Source organism: Mercurialis annua, linkage group LG8, assembly GCF_937616625.2.
Source record: "Mercurialis annua linkage group LG8, ddMerAnnu1.2, whole genome shotgun sequence".
Classification (NCBI taxonomy): Eukaryota; Viridiplantae; Streptophyta; class Magnoliopsida; order Malpighiales; family Euphorbiaceae; genus Mercurialis; species Mercurialis annua.
In genome coordinates, this window is record NC_065577.1 from 31,448,544 (window position 1) to 31,474,042 (window position 25,499).

At 36.8% G+C, this 25,499-nt stretch overlaps 2 protein-coding genes and 1 pseudogene across 2 annotated transcripts; 1 reads left to right on the forward strand and 2 right to left on the reverse strand.

Annotated features, from left to right (window-relative positions):
- Positions 1-10,478: 10,478 nt before the first annotated feature.
- On the forward strand, positions 10,479-14,359 carry LOC126661887 (ABC transporter C family member 10-like; annotated as a pseudogene).
- Positions 14,360-23,186: 8,827 nt separating this feature from the next.
- LOC126661888 (uncharacterized) lies at positions 23,187-23,615 on the reverse strand. Its single transcript, XM_050355770.1, has one exon. The coding sequence runs from the start codon at positions 23,613-23,615 to the stop codon at positions 23,187-23,189; it is 429 nt and encodes a 142-aa protein (XP_050211727.1).
- Positions 23,616-23,666: 51 nt separating this feature from the next.
- On the reverse strand, positions 23,667-25,384 carry LOC126661889 (uncharacterized). The gene is made up of 2 exons (XM_050355771.1): positions 24,184-25,384; positions 23,667-24,100 (listed from the first exon to the last, which is right to left on the reverse strand). Exons 1-2 carry the CDS (start codon positions 25,382-25,384, stop codon positions 23,667-23,669), a joined length of 1,635 nt encoding a protein of 544 aa, XP_050211728.1.
- Positions 25,385-25,499: the final 115 nt, after the last annotated feature.

Sequence of the window (25,499 nt, forward strand, 5' to 3'; positions counted from 1 at the left end):
ATTAATTGTGATTTTAGGCTTGCTACGGGTTCCGGAGCTACAACTCCCGTTCCCTAGCGCCGGTTGCGGCTCTATAGTTTTGGGTCGTGACAATGTTGGTATCAGAGCAGTTGGTCCAGTTACCACTGCAAGTTTGTTTCAATGTTTGTTTTAGAGCAGTTGGTCCAGTTACCACTGCTAGAGTTGTTTGATTTCTTGTTTGACTGGGAGTATTTGTCAGTAAGTATACCTAGGAACTACTGCAGCAAGAGTCAGACCTTGGTTATCTGTAATTGTGTTAGGTGTGCATTAGTAGTACGTGGCATTACACGCGCGAACCAGGACTATTAAGTTAGTAAGTGAATAGTAATTGTTTATATGGACGACTAAGGCAACTAAGTATTTATTGCTCATACTAAGAGATAGAAAGTGGTTATGTGGTTGCAAATTATGAATGATTGAGATGGTAAAGTGTTTATTACTTGCGCTGAGGTTTTTAAATGGATATTTGTTGCGAATTACGTGCGACTGGATTAAATGCTAAATGTTTACTGCATTTTATAAGCTGATTTTGGAATTGCGTGTGAAATGGGCTCAGATGGTCGCTTACGTTCGAAATTGTTTCTTTTCAGCATGTCTGGGCAAAACGGAGCTCAGTCGCATGCTGAGGAAGAACGGGAGGAAGCACCTCCTATATTTCAAAACGGGTTTCATAACGAAGTAGGCGAACCATCTGGGGTCCATCAGAATGGATTCCACGCAAATATTAGAGCATCACCAGAGATATATCAAAATGGCTATATGTCTGTGTCGGAGATAGGTAGTTCTTCTGGAAACCGAGTTAGGATGCATTCACCGGAGATAGAGTACAGTGAAGAAGAGGAAGAGGAACCGGAGGAAGATCCGGAAGAGGATCCTGAAGAAGATTCTGAGGAAGACCCTGAAGAGGATCCTGAAGAGGATCCAGAAGAAGAATTAGAAGAAGAAGCAGAAGAGGAAAATCCTCAGGAAGAAGAGTATGAAGAAGAAGAAGAAGAGTTAGATGAATTAGATGTCGAGGAATACAGAGGTGACTATTTCTGGTCAAGTGTGCGGAGATACCGCAATTTGAGGGAAGATGCAGACATAGCTAACGGTCAGGCGCAAATAGCCCTAAATCAGGTTAGAAGGCAGATGCGTTCTTTTTCTAGAGGAATGTTGACTGTAGGAGCGTACTCTACTGATTTTCTGCGGATGGCAGAGGGAGTCCCTGGTCTGAACGAAAGCAATAGAACCATTAATCGTAGATATGTCAGGGGTTTAGGACCTCAGTTTGATGAGCTATATGAGCATGTGGACGAACATTTTAGCACACTTACTACAATGGCCCGTAGGATTGAAATAGAGCATGAGTGGGCGGGTGATCCGGTACGACCTTATTACTTTAGACGTGAGTACCACCCAGATTACGTCAGTACGTCCTCCAGAACTACAACCAACCCCTATTTCGTGCAAAGAGGTGGAAGAAACTCTGGTAGAACAGTTAGGGGCCGGCATACAGGCGTAGTTATTAGGGAACCTAACGTTCCGCACCAGGCACCTCCAGGTATTAGTGATTTACGTACTTTAAGTAATTGTGTTATGTGACTGCATTATTGTCTTTGTATAATTGCTGCATTGCATAATAGAATGTTAGTAATAGGTTATGCTTATAGGATAAAGCCTCGGAAAGCGAGAACCTATAGGAAGCGTCGTAGTTAAACACGCGCTTAATAAAAGAATATATATAAATATAACTTACAGAAACAATAATGTAATAAACATCACATCATATAATTGTCGCAAACGTAATTCCTATATTACGTTTTAAAATTTAAAGAAAGAGATGGATTACTTACAGGAAGTCGATGTGAAGCATCGGAATCTGCGTCTGTATATGACGTAGAACAGAATATTGCAGAAGTAATTATGGTGATTACAGCATTAGAGAATTTTAAATTAAATTTGAGTTATCGGAGATATGGAGAGAGAAGGACCGTGACAGAAGAACAGTATATAAATGACAGCAATACAAAAATTGGAAATATACCCAATAATTATAAAGAAAGCCGTTAATAGTCGCAGAGCATATAATCTAGAGTAAACTTATGATTTTATGAGAATTTTAAAAACTTTTATGATTTTTCCAGGTATAATTGTGCTCAGACATCGCATATGATATTGCATAATCACGATAGAAATGCATAAGAAAATGATTTTCAAAATGTAGATCATGCATCATATCTTTATAATGATAAAGAAACTGCGATTTTGAGCAACTCCTTGGTGATGAGAGATGTCATCACTCTGAGAAAAAATTGTACTAACAATTTTAAATGATTTATGAAAAGTGGTTTAGAAAGAGCTGCGCAGCCAAAAGAAGTTTTAAAGTCGTTTTGTTTAGTAAGTAAACTCGGATATAAAGCCCTGCGACGAAGAATAAAAGATTCTTATTAAATAAGAATAAAAATTGTAAAAGAAACCCCAATAACAGAATAAAGCCATATTAATAATTATTGCAACAAAGCTAGTGGAACCAAAGAAGAATGTGAATAAGGAATTGTCGCCAGAGAGCATACGCAGATAAGCTGCAATGCATTGGCAATACTTATGATACAATATTTATCCTTACGATAGAGTAAAGAGTGAAACGACAGGGAGTCGTGTTAGACGAAAGAAACGTAACGAGTATATAAGGATGATATATGATTATTCTTATGTTGAGATAAACGAAATAGCAATTGAAAGTCATAATTGAAAAAGAGAGATTAAAAGTATGAAGGACGAGAAGATGGTAATATAAATGATGAACATCAAGTGATATTTAAAGGATATATGACTGATATTAAGTAAAGTTACTAATATCAGCATTAAAAATTATAAATTGCGTTAACAGAAAGGAGAAAGGCACACGTATAGACGTACGTATTAGTAAATGTGAAAATTGTGGATATTATGAAAGGAAGTATAATGAGAACACTTATATACCCTTGGGAGTTAGTAAGGTGATTAGAGAAATGAAAGTTCTAGAAATACGTCATAAAGATTGTCAGAATAGAACAGCAATGGTGAAGCTAGTATAAACAAAGGAAAGATACAGTGAATACAGTAAGTAAAGAATAAAGTGATACTTTATTACTTTTGAACAGAAAGGAGTGAATTGCAGCTAAGAAGTCACGATGTCATAAGGACAAGAGATGATGCTAGTACGGAGAAAACAAGTTATTTAAAAGACAATTAGAATCATGATATGAGTGCTAAGAAAACACTTCGAGAAGAAGAGGAAGTAGATTATATAGTAGGAAGGAATAACGATTAAGGGAATAAATAAGTTATTAAGAATTTAATGGATCCGTTAAAGATGAAGTTAGTTAGAAATTAAAGATAAGAAAGAAGTTAAACGAAAGCTATTTAACGAGAAAAGTTCTCAAGAAAATTAACTGTTAAAGAAGCCTATAGGATTCTTAAGAAATCAACGAGAATAAGGAATTAGAATATAAAGAAGAGACAGTTTTGACTGATAAGTCAATCAAAGTAACTAGAGAAAAGGGTGAAGAAGATAAGAGAATGAAGATACGAATAGTATCAATCAAAGAAAACGACTATACAAGTCATAAGACAAAAAGTAAAGCGAAATGAAATGTTTAAGATAACAGCAAGTGATGAAGATTCACGACTGTCAGAATAGCATGAAGTTCACAAAGACTTAATAAGGCAAAGAAAAGAGAAATGGTAGATAATAAAGAGTGTATCAAGCTCAGTTATATGAAGAAATAACAAATGTGTTAGATAAAGTGCAGTTCGAGAAAGATTGGTTAGTGAGAAATGAGGTGTCAGACAATAATAGAAAGAAGTGAAAAATGACAAGAACCAGCTAAGAAAGGAAGGTGATAACCACAGACGATAGAAAAGATCATAACTGCAAGTTATGATTACAAGAGAAAATATTCGTAAGAATATGCATAAGATAGGTACATCATTAAAGATGTAACTGACACGTCGTGACTAGTCACGTACAGAGGAGACAAGTAACGACCCGATAGTGACTAAGAATGAGACAGTAGACTTGGGAAGTATCGAATGAGGATTAATTGACGCTAATGAGAAACAGAAGAAAGATCACAGCCAGTTGAACAAGATGTCGGAATTACGATGTCGGAGATACGCCTTGGGCCACACTATTTTAGAAAGAAGACAAATAGGACAAAAGTGATAATGTAAGTATAAAGTTATAGCGATGTGTGGAAAGCTAAGAGTTTAAATAAAAAGGAAAGGCTGCGATCAAAACGTATTAATGAATGTCAAAGAAATTGTAAAGATAACTTAAGATCCCAACAAGATTTATGAAAATTCGAGGACTAATTTTTATAAGGAGGGAAGAATGTAATACCCCAAAATAAAAAATCAGCTAATTAGACCACGTGTCCAGTTTTGAGTCGCAGAAGTGACGATATCGGAAAGTTTTCCGATAAATAAGTTTTAGCAGGTCGGTTTTAGAAAAGATTATTGCGGAGAAAATTTATATTATATTTCAATTCTAAAGTTAGAATTGGAATTAAAAGAAAAAATGGCAAGAAAAGTCCAAAATAGGGCACAGGGACCAAAGTGGTAATTTAGCCACTTTGTGTCGAAAATAGAAATGTTGGATTTTGACGGGAAAGTGTTAATATCGAGCTTTGCATATTTATCGGATATAAATAGTACGTGTAAGTCGTAATAAAAGAGTTTATAGATTTAGCTATGGACTAAATCGTATAAAAGAAAAGTTTAAAGGATAAATGATAAGAATCAAAAAGAACAAGGACCCAAATGAGCTTTTAGCCAAATCATATATAATTAAGGAATTATGAAAGAAGGAGAATCAGGTTGGGAAAGAAAGAGATAGTCCAGAAGCTTCATTTCGTCGATCGATTACGTTTCGCCGCCGTTTCTCCGTTCGACGTCTGATTCAAGCGATTCAAGCGGCGATTTCTTCGGAATTGAAAACTCTATCATCTTTGGGAATCAAAGCAAGGTAAATATCTCGAGAATTGGTTCAAAAATATAATTTATTGGCTGTTTTGGATAGGATTATGATTTAGGTTGTAATTTGACGTTTTTGAGATTATTATGACGTTTTTGAAGAAACCGTGATATGGGTATTGAGCGTGGGTGTGTGAGGCACGTCAAGATGGTAGTGAAACCCCGGAAATCGACTTCCGGGGGGCTGTGCACGTGGTGCACGACCGTGCACCTAGCAAGGTGCACGAACGTGCACCTGAAGTGCACGAACGTGCACTCTTCAGGGTGCACGAACGTGCACTGGAAGTGCACGAACGTGTACCCCTGAGGTGCACGAACGTGCACTTGGTTGCACGATCGTGCACCCACCGAAGGGCACGCCCGTGCACCCCGACTTACCTCCACGTGTATGCAAGCTGTAATTGATTTAGGTGTTTGACGTTTTGAATGATTTGACTCTAAAGGACGGGTTTCGGACTTTGAGAATCATTAATCTCGAGATTAGCTCGACGTTTTAGATAATTAATAACAATGGAAAACGTTAAGGACGTTAAGCGATCCTCAATTATGAGAAATAGTATTCGCTAAGTCGTTTATACGACTAAAGTTATTGAATACGTAAACAAGTATAAAATGAAACTAAATCCTAAAACTTAAAAGTATTATACGTATAAGAATGCGAGAATCACGTCTAACTATTAACGATGTATCAGACGTGTCAGCGAGTAGTGGAGTCAGTAGAGGCGGACTAGCGAGAGCGTACTATCAGATCGATCACATCATTTCTTGGATTGCGGTCACTGTGAGTTGTGCTTTTACTTTCATGTATTAAAACTATTTGATATATATATACTGTTTTCACGCATCGCATTATATATAGTTGACTGAAATGTTATATGTTTATTTAAATTCTATATATGAGAACTAGTATGCGATCCGAAGAAACTAGCTACCTATTGGGTGTCAATAGGCTGTGTGATCACCAGTATCGAGTCAGTCTAGTATAGTTGCATTTGAGAAATGACTTGACACAGCTGGGAGCTGTTGATGAATATGAAATTTACGATTGGGTTTCTGATACGAGTGAGTACTCGGCTACGGTGTAGTCTGGAGTCCCCGTATCTAGTGGCTGGGCCACCAGCGAGTTGGACTCGCGAATGATATTTACGATTGGGTTGATTGATAATGATTATTCGAGAAATGTGTCGCATGCTAGGATATTAGTTTCGTACGGATCAAATACGTGTTTATATGTTTCATATTATTGTTTTCTTGAAATGCGATGCTATGTTTTCATACTAATACTGTTAGTAAATGACAACTCACTCAGTATTTCCCCAAATACTGACCCCTCACCTTTGACGTCTTACAGGTGCTTAGTTTGTGGACCTAGCTAGAAGCCAATTTTGAAGTGCAGAAGTCATCTGTATATGTTAGTTTATGACTTCTGTGAATGCTGCAGTAGGGTCCTGCGTCAATAGAATAGTAGCCTAGATAGCAGTTCATTTTTTATTGTATATATTAACTGCTGTCATTGTTTAAATGCTTTTTGATAGGCTACGTGTTTAGTATATGATCCACGGCCCCAGATGCCGGTAAGATGCTTCGAGACACTAACTGATGTATATAGTACCGCGAGGCCAGTTCGTACATGGTACGGTAACTAGAGCCCGCGAGGTTTTGAAACAGTTAGTGTATATGTTTGATTATGTGATATATATAAATGTGTTGCTTCCGTTGGTTAATGTTTAATGTATTCATTTATTATTTGCGAAAAATTAATTGTGATTTTAGGCTTGCTACGGGTTCCGGAGCTACCACTCCCGTTCCCTAGCGCCGGTTGCGGCTCAATAGTTTTGGGTCGTGACATTATCGCCACGAGACAACGACTTACTGTTCCAGCCCTTTATCTTTCGCCCAAACCCTCTCGTTAATAAAAAAGAAAATCTACCTTTTATTTCTACCCACGAGAGATGGTAAACCCATATATCTCCCTTGATCCTCAACCTCCGAAAAGGCCTAGAAGACCATAAATGTCACCCCTCAAATTCCCTTTGACATTCTTACTAAACATTATACTTATCTTCTAGAAATTCACCTTCTGACCCGACATCCGCTCATACTTGCCTAAGATTGACTTCATAAAAGCTGCCTCGTCCATGTTAGATCTGAAGAAGAGATATCAATCATCTGCAAAAAACAGATGACTTACCGACGGAGCATCTCTACAAATGGTGATACCATGTAAGCAGCCGGACCTCTCTGCCTCAGAGATCAAACAACTCAACCCCTTTGCGCATATAATAAATAGGTACGGCGAAACAAGATCTCCCTGACGTAACCCAAAGGTGGGAATAATAGGAGCCGCATCATAACTCTCACCTATGCTGGTATATTTGTTTGAGGTAACACACTCCATCACCAAGTCGACCCATCTACTGCCAAAGCCTAATTTCAGCAACATAAAACGAACGAAGGGCCACTCAATACGGTCATATGCCTTGCTCATATTTATTTTCAAAGCTGCGGCACCAACTAAGCCTTGCCGCTTCCTTTTCAAATAATGCAGAATCTCGAAAGTAACCAAGAAGCTATCCATAATAAGTCTACTCTCTACAAACGCACTTTGGTTTTCAGCTATGATCAGCGGAAAAATATGCTTCATGCGGATTGCAAGGACCTTCGAAAGGATTTTATAAGCAACGTTACATAACGAAATTGGTCTTAAATCAAGCACTGACTCCGGCTTTTTAACTTTTGGAATAAGAATAATCTCAGTGTCATTGAGACCATTCTCCAATTTACCTGAGTCCATGAACTTACGGCACATCGAAACCACCTCCTGCTCGACTATGTCCCACTGATGTTTATAGAAATCCGGATTCAGGCCATCGGAGCCCGACGATTTTTCATTAAACATGCTAAAAGCTGCTCTTCTGACTTCCTCCTCTGAGAACTGATCCAAAAGGACTTCATTATGGGCAACCGTAACTGATTTCTCCACATCAAACTCAGTAGGATCAAAAATATGAATGGAGGAGACAAATAAATCTTAATAGTACCTCCTGATGATAGCAGCAATTTCCTTCTCTGAGTATTTCCATATACCGTTCTCATCCTGCAACCGTAAGTTACGGTTTCTCCTCTTTCTCTCCGAAGAAAAGTTATGAAAAATTTTTGAATTACTGTCGCCATCTTTCAGCCAAAAACTCTTAGCTCTTTGCTTCCAAAAAACTTTCTCCTCCTCTAACAAGACATGAAGCTCAGCTGAACTTCTCTTAAAATTGTAAGTCCCCTCCGAATCTCTCATGCCCTGATAAGCCCCAATCTCCCTTTTCATGCTGATAATTGCCTTTGAGAATTTTGGCACATTATCACGACCCCACCCTTCTAAAGCTGCTGAAGTGTTTTTAATACGGGTCAATATTGAAGCACATATGTTACAATTCTATCACAGACTTGTAATCCTTCTTCTCAATCCAAATATTTTCAAACGAAATCGCCGAGTTAAACGGGCACGGGGTTCACCTAAATAAGACAACAAAATCGGCTTGTGATCAGAGGAAGTAATGCTTAAATTAGTAACCTCTGCATTACAAAATAAATCCCTCAAGGCAGAATTACACAGGGCTCGATCCAACCTCTCCTCCACCCATCTTAGCGTGCCTTTGCCCCTCTCCCACGTAAAATTGCCTCCCTTTGACCCCAAATCCTCTAATCCGCTATCCATCACAACTGAGCGAAACCCATTTATCATCCACATCGGCTGGTTCTGACCCTCTTTTTTCTCTTCTCTGGACAAGAGATCATTGACGTCCCCAATGATACACCAAGGAGCACTACAGTAAGAACTCAGCTCCCTCAACATATTCCAAGAATCTCTCCTCCTAAATCTCTTCGGATATCCGTAATAACCTATCAACCTCCAACTAACATCATTTATGTTTGTAACCATCACGTTAATAAAATTAGCACACTTACTGTTATGATTCATGACAAACGAACCTTTCCATAACAATGCAAGACCCCATTTATGCCCCTCACTATCCTCACTAATCTGTCCATCGAATGACAAAGCAACTCTAACAGCTTTTATACGAGCTGAATTGATCATTGTTTCACAAAGAAAAATAATATCTGGTCTGTAAGTTTTAGCCATATGTTTAAGGAATCGAATGACTCTTGGGCTGGCAAATCCACAACAATTCCAAGCAACAACATTCATTTTGATTGGTGGGCCTGAATGACAGGACCCACCGGACCAGAAATACTAGGGTCAACAATCATATCCACAACTTGAAAGTTCGGCCCATTAGAAATAATACCAACCGTCAGACCCGCCTTTATACGCTTTCTTTTGGAAGGTCAACTCATCCACCTTACCATAATATTTTGCCTCCAAATCTTTATTAACAAGGAAGTTTGAATTAGCAGATTTACCTCCAAACTTTGAATTTGAGATTCCCTTATCTCATCCAACCTGTATCCCACCTGCCTGATTTGAATACATAATATTGTTATGATAGGAAATAATCAGATTCTCCTCTAACTTGCCATTTAGATCCTCCACCTCATCATCTTCTTTCTCATTGGAAACCCTAGTGGGACTGGTCGACCCAAAGTATTGATCTCCAGTGTTAACTACTTTTTTCCTCGGGTCTGCCCTCATACAAACCCCATATGGCAAGAACTCTTTCGGTATTGGATTCTTTAAGTACTGAGCACAGAACTTTTCCGAATGTCCAATAATTCCACACACAAAAAAACAAAACGTCGGCATACGATCATATTGGAAATTTATCCAACTCCAGTTACCACCTCCTCTTCTCAACTTCATGCGTCTTTTGAGTGGCTTAAGAACATCCAGACTAACACGAATACAGAAAGACTTCATCCCTGATCCTCTTACAGCCTTTAGATCACAAGCAATAAAATTTCCAACGTAATTTCCAACATTCTCTCCAATCTTCTCCGTAGCAAAACCTGCCGGAACATCGAGTACATGGATCCAGAAGTCAGCATTACTTAGCGGAATCTCTACTGGAACCTCACCGATATTCAAACGTTTAGTAATAAGTAAATTTTGTTCATATGTCCATGGGCCGTCATCCACCACTCTTCTCAAATCCATTTCATGGTATAATTTGAACAGGAACAAATTTTTCTCCACCATCTATATTTGAACTCCCATAAATGTCTTCCAAATCCCTGCCAGAATTTTCTTTATCATAGCGAAATTAATTTGTTTCTCCTCTAGTAATTTTCCCACAAGGCACCACTGGAATCCTTTTTCCACTCCTTCCTCCTCTTCTACCACATCTAACCTACCCTCGTCCTCCTCCTCCACCACAGTCCGAGAATAAACATCTCCTAATCTTGACGAAGCCATCTGAAACAGAAAACCAGCCCAGCAGTCCATAAACAGAGAAAAGAAAAGAAGAGAATAACTTTAAGAACTAAAAAGTTTGCATGGGGATATCATGCAAAAAACCAACAACTCAATGATTGAACGCCAAAAGAAAAACAGCACTTGTCAATATAGACAAGATAGTAAATTGTCAGATGATAATAAAATCACTTTTCATACAGAGAATTTGATTCTTGTTTAGACCTTCTAGTTTAAAGTTAGTAAGTGGAGAAGTATTGGTGAAAGATTGATTTTCTTAAGATTTGTTAATCCATTGTCTAATAGTAAATTCAAAAATACATGATAATCATGATTTTCATGTGTATTAGAATCGCAGCACTAAACTTTTAAAACCATATTATTATGACTTATCATTATTTAGTTTTTTTTAACTTTATTATTATGACAGATTATTTTCTTTGGTAATGTGGTGATGGAAGTGTAGAATTTTTACAAATATTTGATTAATTTTAATTTGTTGAGTTAATTATGAATGTATTAATTACACAGAACAATGATTGATAAGGAAGTCGTTGAATTAAATTCTAAAACAAAGATGGAGCATATGACATCATCCAAGGTATACTCATTTTGAACTGAATAAGTATATTTTTAATTGAAAATTTTTGTTAACTAAATAGTGTATATTTTTAATTTTTAATTTTTTTAAATATTATTTTTGTTATATCAATTTTGACGAATACTTGTTATGTTTGGATGTTGTTTGTTTTATTGTTATTATTATGATTAATTTATAAAAATATAACATCATAAGCAATTAAATTTTAATGTGCTTACAATATATTTCAGGGTTATTTTGAGACTCGTTGTGCGGTGCGCAAGTTTTGTAATGTTGTGGAAAAATTTGATGATGCCAAGATCAAGAATGTTAAAGATCTTAGATTTGGTGGGCTTTTAGACATTCAGAGTCAAAATTTAAAAAATAGCTTAATTGAAGGTTTTGCATTTAGGTTTGATGTGAAAACATACGAATTGTCTGTGCATAATGATAGAATAAAAATCACCACAAATTATGTTGAACGATCTTTAGGGTTATCTTCGAGAGGCCTAGATGTTTGTAAATACTTAGGAGCTTGTAATTACGATGTCTTCAAAAAGTACAATATTTCTAAAGTGACTTGTGATATTAAATACCTAGCTAAAGAGCTAGATAGGCTACCTGCAAATGATGAGTTCAAAGTCAAATTTTTGATGTTCGCAATTGAAACGATTATATTACCTAATACGAGTCATTATTTAAGTACATTTTATGATGGTTTTCTGAGAGATTACTAAAATTCAAAAAATGAACTAGGCAAAATACACCCAGTTTGGATTCTTTCACTTTCTTTAGAAATTTTCTCGAATTTATATTTACAATTCATTATGAAATTTTGTTCATTCTATTAATCAAGGTTTGGATTCTTTCGCTTTCTTTAGAAATTTTCTCGAATTTATATGTACAATTCATTATGAATTAATTCTAAATCAGAATATCGTAGAATCTCGTACTACTAGTTCTTTTGGTCTTTAGGTATGTCCTGCTGGAAAGTTTTTGTTTTCTTACAAACCAAACAATATATATTCTTCACTTTTTTTTGTTTATTTTAAGATTTTTTCTGCTATAATAATTGCAGTTCTTTTGTCAATTATTCTTGTCATTATTGTCATCATGTACCAAAAATGAAAAAAAAATGTAATGTTTTGAAAAGAAGGAATTTTTGCCAGTGTGGGCCTAGCCTAGATGGTTAAGGCAGCTCCAAATGCATCAAGAGGTCATAGGTTCGTTTCCTATCTCTGTAGGAATTTTTTGAAAATAATTGGATTATTTTTGTACTTAGCTATAAGAGGGGGATTCTGCAAGTTCAAAGATTAATGAATGGCCATCCAGTTATGATTTTGTGGGTTTAAGGCAGCCTAATTCATGTGTCAATCTCGCCTTGATGATTTTGCTGGATTTCTTGCTTCTGATTATACTTCTCTTTCATCTCAATAAAAAAATCACGGGATAAATATCCGTCTCGAATTCGAGGCTTTTCGGGTTTACGGATAGCCTCTGCAATCTTTAATGGCGGTCTTGGATTAGTGTACTTGTGCTTGGGCATATGGTCTTTGGAAGAGAAGTTGAGAAAAACTCAAACTGTCTTACCCTTAGGCAGGTGGTTGCTAATGTTCTTACAAGGGTTCACTTCTTTGTCAATAGGTCTAACCGTAAGTCTTCGAGGGAGACATTTCGGAAGAACACCATTGCGGTTATTGGCTGCCCTTGCATTATTGGTTTCTGTAATTAATCGCGCTCTGTCGCTCTTTGCTGCCATTTTAGGTAATGGAGTGTCAGTCAAAGTAGCTTTGGATATTGTGTCTTTTCCAGGAGCAATACTGTTGTTGTTTTGTGCTTGTAAGAGCTATAAACAAGACGAGATTGATGACAACGAAAATGGCCTTTACGCTCCTTTGAATGGAGATCAGGCCAGCAGCATTAGTAAATCCGATTAAGCTACTCCGTTTGCTAAAGCAGGAGTTTACAGTAGCTTGTCATTTTGGTGGTTGAATTCGCTTATGAAAAAGGGCAAAGAAAAGACTCTTGAGGATGAAGATATACCGAAGTTGCGTCGAGTAGATCAAGCAGAAAGCTGTTACGTGCAGTTTTTAGAGCAAATCAACAAGCAAAAAGAAGCTAAATCATCATCTCAACCTTCACTATTGAGGACAACCGTATCATGCCACTCGAAAGACATTTTCATTTCGGGTTCTTTCGCGTTACTAAAGATACTTACTCTGTCAGCAGGTCCTTTGCTGCTTAACAATTTCATTTTGGTTGCTGAAGGAAAATCAAGTTTTAAATATGAAGGCCTGGTATTAGCCTTAGCACTTTTCATCTCAAAAAGCTTAGAGTCATTATCACAACGGCAATGGTATTTTTAGTCCAGGCTCAACGGTTTGAAGGTCAGGTCCTTGCTCACGGCTGCAATATATCGGAAACAATTGAGATTATCAAATGCTGGTAGACTGATGCACTCAGGAAGTGAGATAATGACCTATGTAACTGTAGATGCTTATAGAATCAGCAAGTTTCCATTTTGGTTTCATCAGACTTGGACAACAAGTCTCCAGCTCTGCATCTCTCTGGTCATTCTGTTCAACGCGGTAGGGCTAGCAACAGTTGCAGCCTTAGTTGTTATTATAATAACTGTGCTCTGCAATACTCCGCTCGCAAAGTTGCAGCATAAGTTTCAGTCTATGCTTATGGTGGCACAAGACGAAAGATTAAAGGCCTGCACTGAAGCTTTAGTTAATATGAAGGTGTTGAAATTGTATGCATGGGAAATACATTTCAAGAATGTTATAGAAAATTTAAGGAAAGTTGAGTATAAATGGTTATCCGTTGTACACTGCAAAAAGCATATAACAGTTTTCTGTCTTGGAGTTCTCCTTTATTGGTCTCTGCTGCTACATTTGGTGCATGTTATTTTCTTAAACTTCCTCTTCATGCTAATAATGTTTTCACTTTCGTCGCCACTTTACGAATTGTAAAAGACCCGATTCAAACTATACCTGATATTATTGGAGTTGTTATTCAAGCAAAGGTAGCGTTTGCACGAATTGTGAAGTATCTTGAGGCACCAGAATTGCAGAATGGAAATGTCCGACAGAAGCAACCTATAAAGAATGCAAATTGTGCCATTTCTATTGATGCTGCCAATTTTTCATGGGAAGAGAATTCATCAAAACACACACTGAGAAATGTAAACTTGGAGATAAAACCGGGCGACAAAATGGCCGTCTGCGGAGAAGTTGGCTCAGGCAAATTTACACTTCTAGCTGCAATTCTTGACGAAGTTCAAAATACACAGGGAACTGTAAGGATTAACTTAAGATTGGATATTTGAATATTTAAGGATTCTCTCTTAACATATATAGCACACCACCCGCACCGTAACACCACCCGCGCTACGCTGCAAATTTTTATTGTATGATATTTAAGTGTATATATTACATCAAAAAAGTTTATAACAAAATTTATTTATACAACAATATATATAACTCTAATTTTAACACATATAAACATAATATTTTATAAACAACAAAATAACCAAACTTGTAATTTATCAAAGCTAAGTTGCAGTGGAACTTATTTACTTTTTGTGTTCTTTTGCTTTACAACTACTCTTGCTTGTTTCTTCTTTTTCAGGCTTTTCGTCTTTCTTTTCTTTGTTTTCCCCTTTGTCTTCAATACTATTTGTACACAACAATGATAAAGATCGTTTTATTATTTAGTCAATAAAAAAATTAAAAGTATTGTAATATTTTAGTTATCTTACCTTATTTTTAGGCGTTTACTTGATGATTCGTCTGTAGTTTCAGTAAAGATTGGTGTCAATACTAATGAAGTTTGAGACATTTGACGAATTGGCTCTATTGCTTGTTTAGAATAATCAGCAAATTCATTATTCGGAAATACTTCTATAACTTTCAACGTAAGATTTGTAGCATCTGCCTCCTGTCTGGTGATAATCATTTGAAATATCTTTGTGATGCCAATTATGTTCTAAAGTGCTCTTGGAAAAAGTGTTTGGCGTTCATGTCGTTCACGGATTGTTTGTGGCAGTAGTAACTGAATAGGAAGTCCAATCAATTCCTCCGCAACTTTTCCAAAAAAGATGCTGAACTGGCCATGGTATTATCTTTAACTATTAAGTTTAACTTGTACTTGCAGGTAATAAAATCTAATGTCATATTCTTTAATACCATAATCAAACAATAATAATTTATAAATTAATTTTATTTATATATAAATATAACTTAACAACGTTAAACTTTTACCAGCTGATTGGATCACTTTCTATACCACATTTGTTGCACAATGTTCTGTCTTGGTGCAATTTTATACCGCTATAACATTGTGGACATGTTTTGTACCACCATCCCGTAGTTGTATCAATATTAGTGGTTGTTATATGAAATATTTAATATATGCAGTGACCGCATCATGTGATTATGCCAATAATATTTCACTGTTATACCGCGTTTTTTACGTTGTTGTATTTTTTTTTTTTACAAATGACGCGTAATTTGTAAATGGATTTTCACTATCCATTACGAAATCAAAAAGTATTTTATCACCTTCTAGTAAAGTGTTACGCAGAGCAACACAGTTTGTTGTTTCTTCATTTATAATATTTCCAGCAAATATAATTTCTTGCATCTGATTATTAACTTCGGTAACCTGCAGTTCAATTTTTTTATTAGTAGCCATACGCATTCTATTCAATGTTCTCATCATGTCTTTACCCGAGTTCGTTGTTGGGGGGTACGTATGCAAATAGGAGTTCGTATAGTTGAAACCATCTCGACCTATACACATTCAATTAAAAAAATTAATACATATTATACAAAAGTAATTTAAATTATATGAAATAATTTAAATGAAATTTAATTAATATAATTAGAATTATTTAATTTTTTTTTATGATTTAATATGATTTGTTTTAGATTTTTTTAGATTTAATTTGTTTTATATAATTTAAGATGCAGCTAGTTTGTATTTATTAGTTTAATTTGCTTAATCAAAATTGCTTTAATTTTGTACATCGTTAATTAAATATGTTATGAAAATGTGGATACTGATAGTATGAGAGTTGCCTAAACTTATAGATATCATTTCTATTTTAGTACTAAAATGAGCATGCATCATTGTTATTATTAATCTTATCATTATATTTTTTTAATTTTTCTTAAAAATAATGCAACATAATAAACAATATTCTGTTATAAAAGAAATTAATTAATTTTAGAATTTTACCATCAAAAGACTTATATCTTTTGTGAATAGGAATTTGAAAATGGTTTGATTTATTGTTTAATATTTTATTTTAGTTTTTCTGTATATCTATTGAACTATGTTTACATAATTTTCATTAACTGTCTATTTTAAATATATTTATTATTACATTTATGAAGAAACAAAATTGAATGCAAATGTTAATGAAACTTACCTCTTGATGCGTTCAATTTTAAAGTTTTCTACTGCGTCCGGTGCAACAATTTACAATAAATAATAATAAAATTATTTCAACTAATTGGAAAAATAAGATATTCTACATGCCAAATCTAATATTTTTTTGATGAATCTAATTTTTTCAAAAAAAGTTTTCTACTATTTTATTAGACTATATATATATATAATATATAAAAAATTCTATTTTGTTTTGTACATTTTCTTTTGTATAGATGGTAAAAAATCGACATTTATAATATAAGTTGTACTAAAATTATAAATTAACAATTATATTTTGAAGATTAAAATATACATGTATCATGATTACTATTTGTCAACATAAAATTTTATATAAACTTAAACATCGTTAAATTAATTTTGTAAAAGTAACTCTTAATATACATAAATAAAGTAAAAAACCTTAAGAAAATCAATTTCAAATTTTCTAAAATCATAGCTATAATTCTTTTTAAATAACGTTTTGACTTTGTTTTTTTCTTATTTATTCTTTCTTAGCACCATTTCTGAAATCTGAAATTCTCATAAGATTTTTTTGAAAAATAGTTGAAATCTTTTTTTTTTCAATTGCAAACTTTAGTTTAACAGAACGATTTAAATCTCTATTAAATTATGATAAGTGATTTTTTAATTACATTAAATAAGGATGATTGGTGCTATTAATTGTAATCTATTTATATTATATACTAATATAAATTATAAAATAAATACTAAAAATAATATAACCTCATTTTGTAGAAGTATTTATTTTATTTAAATCTAACAATATACAATTAATCAAGATAGAGGCTGTAAGGTATTTCACTTTAATTTTTCTAAACTTAATTAACAATCAAATTGCTGTTTGCTATTTTCGAATTTGTTTTTAGTAAGTTAGAAGCTCTAAATTTAAATAATTTTTTAGAGTAAACATGTTATAATTTTACTCTTAAATTTAAAAATTAGTTTAATAAAATAATAAAAATCTCCATACTGAATTATAAGCAATTAATATATTACATAAAAAAATTAATTTTATCATAATTTGTAAACAAAGTATAAAAATCAATACTAACCTGGATTATCAAGAACTGTACTCTTCGCCATATAGGAACAGAAAATTGCTAACAAAGAAGATCAACAACTTATAAGTATTTTGTTGTACGCCTCATTTCAAAACTAAGTGATAGGAGTTTTTTTGTTGTTGAGAATTTATAAGTGATAACAGTATTAGGAAACAGAGAAAGAAAACGGGAGAACGGTGATAACAAATGATAATTCTAAAAAAAGGCTTATTATACAGTACCATTGAAGTGTAGGTACCACTTATATCATTGACCTGCTATCACCTACAGGTGATTTTAACTTTTTTTCCATGTAACTATTTTCTATAATCGTCTTCTTCATTTTTTCTTTCTTAATTTTATTTCCTAAACTTAACCTAACTAAGTCATATTAAATCTTTTATATTTTGCATTGCAAGCATTTGATACAAGTGTAACCCTTTTGAATTATATAATACTCCTCTTCTAATTCTTATTACAAACAACACTTTGTAATCAAATCAAATTAAATTAAATTCACAAACAAATAAATTCTATTAAATTCACAAACAAATAAATTGAATTATCCTTTCCATTTGTTCACTATTTCCAGTTTTTGCAGAGATTTCTTTGTATCATAATTTCCCTTAACTAATGAGTCTAAGGTACCTCTTCTAAACATATAAAAGAGTAGTAAAATTTGAAACCTGTCCTTTTTTATACAGGAATGTGACATCAACTGTCAAAAAAGAAGCAGACAGGAAGGGCGAAGGTGGTACTCCCTTTTTTATACAGGAATGTGATAACTTCTTTTCTTCTTCTTTTTCATTTAATTTTCAGTTTATCTCCTCCGATTACTTTTCCGTTCGTCTTTCCAGTCGCGCGTCCGTTCGTCTACTTCCGATTGATTTCTCATCGTTTTCGGTCGTTTTTCCGTTCGTCTTTTCGGTTCGCGCTAATCCGTTCGTCTCTTCCGTTTGCGCTATGGATTTCTCGACTCGTTTTTAGATTTGTGTAATTTTTTAGGTTTTTTTATAATGATTTAAATATTTTGTAAATAAATTATTGTAGATCTATAATTTTTTGTTTATAAAATTGTTTTATTATTCATATAATCATTTATTTTGTATTCTCTTATTCATAGATTTGTTTAATCCTACTGATTTTGTAAAGAAAAAATTGATTTATGGTGCATTTGTAGTAAATTTATAATATATTTACGTTTTAGTGTATTTTTGGTTTATTTATAGTGTATTTCTGCCGTTTTAGTATATTTATGGTGTATTTACAGTGTTTATGGTGTATTTGCATTGTTTATGGTGTATTTGCAGTGTTTATGATGTATTTGCAGTGTTTATGGTGTATTTGCAGTGTTTATGATGTATTTGCAGTGTTTCATGGTGTAAACCACAAAAAACACTACAAAATGCCATAGATACTGTTCACGAGATTTTCACCTTGCTCAAACCTTTGAATTTATTAATGGGTAACTTTAGGTACTGATGCTTTAACCGGGGTAATTCTAGATGAGGTAAACAGAATTTGAATGACGTAACCCTAATTCAAGTGACGTAATCCGAATTCAAGTGACGTTGTCCAAATTGTGAATGACATTGCCGCCGTTCGATTAAACTAACAGTATTAATCTGGGAATCCTGAGATCCAAGCGAGATTAATATCAATTCTACTCCTAAACTAAGATTCAATCCGGAGATTGGGATAAAAAGCCTGAGCTTTGGTTTTGATTAATGATGTGTTGATGAAAATAGTAATACAATAATACTAGCTATTTATAGGGACAAACCCTCATAAAGAGTCCTAATTCTAATGAGATTCCATCTCCTAATTAACAAAAGAAACTAAATAAAAAAGGTTAAAATAAATATAGCTCCTATTGGGCTGAAATCCCATATGAGCCCATTCAGCTTTTTCACCAAGTTTTGGGCTTCGTCACTTTTGAGTCCATCACCTTCTACCCAGATCTCTGGGCCGGTGCAAACAATGCCCCCAACAAGCTTAGAGTTTCAGCTCTGGGCTTGTTATTTTCGGCCTAGAGACTCACATGGGCTTCGCTCCACGCCATAAGGCCCACGCGGTAATATTCTTCTTGACTTTTGAACTTCAGTAACCGCTTTTCCCGGATATAAAATAGTCAATTTTTCCTTTTTTGGATTTACCTGAATCTTTGACCCCGAAATTCTCTCAAATCTATTGACCTCTTGCCGATTTTCTAGATCTAAATCGCCTACTCTTCAACACGAATCACCAAGTCAACATGTCTCAACAAGAACAAGCCGTTCTTGAAGCATCAACCAAAATCGCCGAGGTTCGCTCAACTGCCCCGTCAACTTCCTTTGAGGTAATTTTAGAACTAGATGACAACCGATTCTCTGTTGGTCCGATTCTCACCACTCCTTCAGAACTCTGTGAAACCGCAGTTCCCTTCCCAGATCATGCTCCTCCTCGCTTCTCTGAACTCCACTACTCCTCCGTATGGACCGGTGAAACCTTCCGAAACTGGCCGAGTACCAACGCCGATTATAAAAGTTGGATTCTAAGACTTCACGGTTACTACGACGATGTTTGGAAGGTCATCGGCCTGTATGATTTAATTGGAATAAGCCAAAACACTTTCCCCATCGCCAAACACTACTGCTTTGGAGCTTCCCTATTTTGGTCAGACACCACCAACACCTTTTGCTTCAGGCGGGGGCCGATGTCGATCACCCTACTAGATCTCGCTTGTATGTTCAATGTTAACATAACCGGTATCAGAATATCGCCTCTCAACTGCCAAACACTCCCGAACTTACACCTTCGCCCCGAAAAATCAGCAAAGAGCTTTAAAAACTTCCTATCAGCAAACATCGGCCAAAACCATCTCCCTCCAACTGCTGACGAGCACATTGCTTTTCTAGCCTACTTTCTCGCCAAATTCATTATATGTCCAGCTTCCTTCCGAGTTACCCACGAGTGTCTTCGCATCGCCGTTGCCCTCGCCGAAGGCCATCCTTTAAACATGGGCGAGTTCATCCTTGGACATCTTTACCGATGCTTGCACAGTATGGTAAAGAATGGTAAAGTCAAGACGCACCGATGCTCCAGTGGGCCGATGTGGATGATCCAGGCATGGCTATTCATGTACTTCCCAGACATCGTCACGCTTCCAGAGCGATCATCAGACATATGTTTCGGATATACCATCTTTCAAGGAGTTATCACCTTACCTCATCTCAAAGACGTTATCGCCTACTTCTTGGACACTCGTGAATCGCCCAACACCTGGTGTCCGATACTTAGCTGGCGATTTCCACCCAAATGGCTTACCTATGGTTGGGAGATAACTGATGACAACGACGTTGATGAAGACATTTACTCCCAATGGTGGGGAAACTGGTGCAATGCCCTAACAAGCCGCAACCTGATGATCGACAATAACTTCAAGAACAGTGGGTCTGAAGCTTATTGCCCAAACTACATGTCAAGGCAATTCGGCTATACCCAGGCGATCCCATGCCCGTTCTTAATAGACAGAAATGACCAGGGACTTACTCGCTCAGCACTGCCAACTTCAAGATATGTTGGGTACCTCGGCCATCTTCATGAAGCCTATTTACCTTCTCCAGATGAATTGCCAATTCCTGACGGAAACCCTTCTTCTACAAATGAGTTCGAGGAGTGGTGGGAGATAGTAATCGGGATCAACTTTGGACTATCGGCAGACGAAATTCTTAAACTGAATATTTTTCAACTTCCTGAAACGAAGCGAAAACGTACTCACGTCGATGTTTTTCTTTTACAGGTGCCGCAGCAGAAGAAGAGGAAAGGTAATTATGAGCATCACCTTGAAACCGTTAAATTTGAGCGCTTTTACAAATTCAAGTATGACCCTACGAATCGCCCTCTTTTAAGCTTAAAAATGGAAAAACATAGAAGAGAAGCGTGGCGATAATATATCCTTAAATGGAGGAAAGTATGGGAGAAAAAGTATCCACATCGCCCTTACCCAATTTTCCAGAAACATATTCGCCCACCTTTTCTTTATAAAGCACCCTTAGTACCAGATTCTGAATATATGTTAGCGAATAGAAAACCGAAGTCTCATCATAACAAGGTGACGTTTACTGGTTATTTTGTGCCAGGTGATTGCAAAGATATCGCCGCTCTTGTTAATGAGCTGAAAGTCCCTGCTGGTAAGTAACGAATCTTTTATATTTTTTCTTTATAACTTTACGAAATTCGTCTAACTCTTTTTTCTTTTCAGAAGTGGAAGCCGAGATCGAAGGGGCGATTCCTTCTGAGGACGAAGAAGATGAGCAACCTCTAAAGAGGAAAAGAGCTGGGAAATCGCCAGCAGTACTGCAGACAGGCAGGAAGCCGAAACCAAAAACCACTAAGGCTAAATCGGATGTCGTTCCGCCGATAATTATTCCTGAGGCGAGTCCCTTGAAGCCACGAGAAAATGAAGCCTCGAAGAAAACCAGCAGCACTCAAATTTCAATAAAAATGAGTGGGGGCTCAGTGGATCGCCCAGCCGTAGCCGAATCGCCTGCTTCGGTGTCTGCAGCTGCGACGGTTTCGGTCCCTGGCCTCTCGAGTCTTAAGCCAAACATTTCTCGTACCGAAGCTTTGAAGGTACATCCCTTACTTATAATTTTTAAATATCGCCCATGCCTCCAAAGACTAACTCATACCTTTCTTGCAGACTAAGCTCCTCGCCTTTGATTCTGATACTGGGAGTGACGAGGAAGGCTCCACTGAAAGTTCTTCCAGCTCTGAGCCAGAAACTGGCGATTCAGAAACTGACGTGGATCTCCATCTGAATACCATGGTGGCGATGAAGGCCAAAGGAGTCCAGGTGCTAGGCGATCCTGATGAGTCTAAATCAATGAAAGCATCATTGGAAGCACTCCTTGCTGTCAAGGATGTGAGCAAAGTCACCGAATCGGCCAAGACGACAATCACCAAGGTGGTGAAGGAACTCTCGAATTTGACGAAGCTTTATAACGAAGCCGACCCTGCCAGAGCCTCATACGAGAAATCGCTGGAGACCAAACGCAAACTTGACGATGAGTTTGGCTCTCTAAGGTCCAATGCTAAGAAAATTTCGGACAAACTCGCCCCTCACACCACCAAAATGGATGAGCTCAAATCCAAAATTGAAGAACTTCAGGCGGAGCTCAAAGCCGAGGAAGAGATTGTCGCGCCCTTGGAGAAACAACTGGATGAATTCATTACCCAGGGGACGGACCTGAAGGATCGCCGTAATCAGCTGAAGAAAACACTCGCTAGTGCGGAGAAACGTTATTCTGAGGCAGTAAAGAATTTATCCGACATTCGCAGTGTTATGGGCGATCTTTTCAGCCATTTCGGCTAGGTTTTGTAATACCCCAACGGTCAAAACAATTTAAACTTGTAATTTTTGAAGTACATTGTTATCAATTCCATGTTTTGCTCATATTTCCAACGCGTTTATCTTTTTTAATACGAAATATCACGATAATCGGCTAGTATTCTGATTGTTTATATGACAGTTAGACTCAAATAGATATCGGTATGGAGGCAAATCGGCTGGTATTCCGAAATTTTTTATATCATGTAAATATAAATTACAAGGCTCCAACACTGAAGATTGGTAACTATGAATTACAAGTCATTTAAATCGGCTCTATTTCCGATTATTTATTGTAATACCGTCCAGTTGAGACATCGGCCAGGAGTCCGATGTTTTTACGTTACCCTCTTACTTCTCGAAGATACGTCTATCAACCCCTTCCCAGCAGCTCGGGACGTATTTCTTCAAGTATTGTGCGTTAATGGCCCGATCATGAACTCGACCATCTATGTCAGCAAGTATATATGCACCGTTACCCAGTATTTGGACAACTTTGTATGGTCCTTTCCAATTTGGGGACCATTTCCCTAGTCCTTCTTTCTTCGCCCCAATGGGTAGAATGACTTTCCAGACGAGCTGGTCCATTTGAAAACTCTTACTTTTGACACGTTTGTTGTAAACTCGTTCCACTCTTTTCTTCTGAGCTTCTAAGTGGTCAAGTGCCAATAATCGTTCTTCAGCTAAGTCTAAAGCTTCGAGAACCATTTTGTCATGATAATCGGCCTTTGTCAAGACGTGCTGCATCTTTCGCCTCGTAGATGCCACCGTCAACTCCATCGCATCATATCCATACACAAGTTTGAAAGGTGTAGTGCCCGTAGCCGATTTCTAACTCGTGCGATTCGCCCAAACGGCTTCTGTTAATAAATGGTGCCATTGTTTCGGGTTGTCTTCTATCATCTTCTGGATAATACCCTTAATCGCCTTATTAGTTGCTTCAGCTTGGCCATTTGCTTGCGCGTAATACGGAGTCGAACGTATCAATTTGAAGCCCATCTCTTTTGCATAATCGGTTATATCGCTCCCAGTAAACATAGTTTCTTGGTCCGTTGTAATAGTCTCTGGCAAACCATGCCTCAGGATAATATATTCTCTGAAGAACTTTATGACCGATTCTTGACTTGGTGACTTCAATGGTATGGCTTCAACCCATTTAGAATAGTAGTCGGTCGCGACAATCACAAACGTGTGTCCTTTTGACGATGATGGGTATATTTTGCCAATTAAATCCACAGCCCATCCTCGAAATGGCCAAGGTTTAACTATCGAATGTAGCATCTCGGCAGGAACGTGCTGTACGGGACCGCACTTTTGGCATGCTCACACCCTTGGGAGTATCGGATACAATCTTGCTCCATTTTGGGCCAATAAAATCCATACTTATGGATCAGCCATCTCATCCGTGGACTAGCCTGATGTGCGCCGGCGATTCCCTCGTGTACCTCGGCCATGACCAACATCGCTTCTTTTGGGCCGATGCATCTAAAAAGCAAACCGTCGCTCCCCTTTTTGTACAACTCATCGGCCAAAACTATATAATTGAGGGCCAAAGTTCGTAATCTTCTGTTGGACATATCTGGCGATTCAAACCATTTAGTTATCTCTTTCCTCCAATCTGTAGAAAAATCCAACTGGTACACGAAATGGGCTGCTTTGTACACCGCATCGTCTCTGGTTACCAAGTTCGGCGTATCTCGCCGGATCGCTTCATACTCATAGCAAGGTTTATAACCGCTACCGTGTTGGGCGAGGTCATTTGCCTCCATATTATCGCTTCTCTCCGTGTATTCTAACCATGTATCCGAGAAACCACCGATAAGATGCTTAGCTTTGTTGCAGTATCGGATTAAGAGTTTCGACTCGCACTTGTATTCTCCAGAGACTTGTTTTATTACCAACAGTGAATCTCCCCAGACTTGGATCGATTTTGCCCCCAGTTCCATTAAGATTTCCAAACCTAAAATGAGAGTTTCATACTCGGCTTGGTTGTTGGTACACTTGAATGTCAAAGAACAAGACGTTGTGAACCGTGCCCCCGAGGGTGAGACGATGACGATTCCTGCTCCGGCACCCTTCTCTGTTCTGGATCCGTCAAACCATAATTTCCAAGGATGTAGTTCCATACAGCCGATTCCCTCCTTTATGTCGACCCCTGGGTGGTCTAAAAGAAAATCGACAAGGACCTGCCCTTTAACCGCTTTCTGAGGCACATACACGAGAGTGAATTCTGACATTGCCACTGCCCATTTTCCCATCCGATTCCTGAGATACGGTCGGGATAGGATGTATTTTATTACATCGGTCTGTGCCAGGACATAAACCACAACTGGCAACATGTAATATCTCAACTTCCAGCAAGTGAAATATAAACATAGGCACAATTTTTCGATGTCCGAGTATCGCATTTCAGTATCGGTCAAGGCTCTACTGAGATAGTAGACCGATCTTTCAACGCATTGGTCTTCCTGTGCGAGCATACACCCCAAAGATTGGGAAGCTGCTGATATATATAGTAGCAAAGGCTGATTCGGCTTCGGTGGCATCATAATCGGTGGCTTCACCAAGTATGTTTTTAGCTCATCAAACACTTGTTGTTGCTCAGGGGTCCATACAAACTGGTCGTTGTTATTTCCTTTCAACAAAACGCTCCAACTGCGTAAT

What these genes read in the sequence shown, in the direction of transcription:
- LOC126661888 (XM_050355770.1), bottom strand. Translation starts at nt 23,615, where the DNA reads ATGGAGTTGACGGTGGCATCTACGAGGCGAAAGATGCAGCACGTCTTG.
- LOC126661889 (XM_050355771.1), bottom strand. Translation starts at nt 25,384, where the DNA reads ATGATGCCACCGAAGCCGAATCAGCCTTTGCTACTATATATATCAGCA. An exon ending in GCCCAAAATGGAGCAAGATT is followed by an intron (nt 24,101 to 24,183) that starts GTATCCGATACT and finishes TACATTCGATAG; the next exon opens with TTAAACCTTGGCCATTTCGA.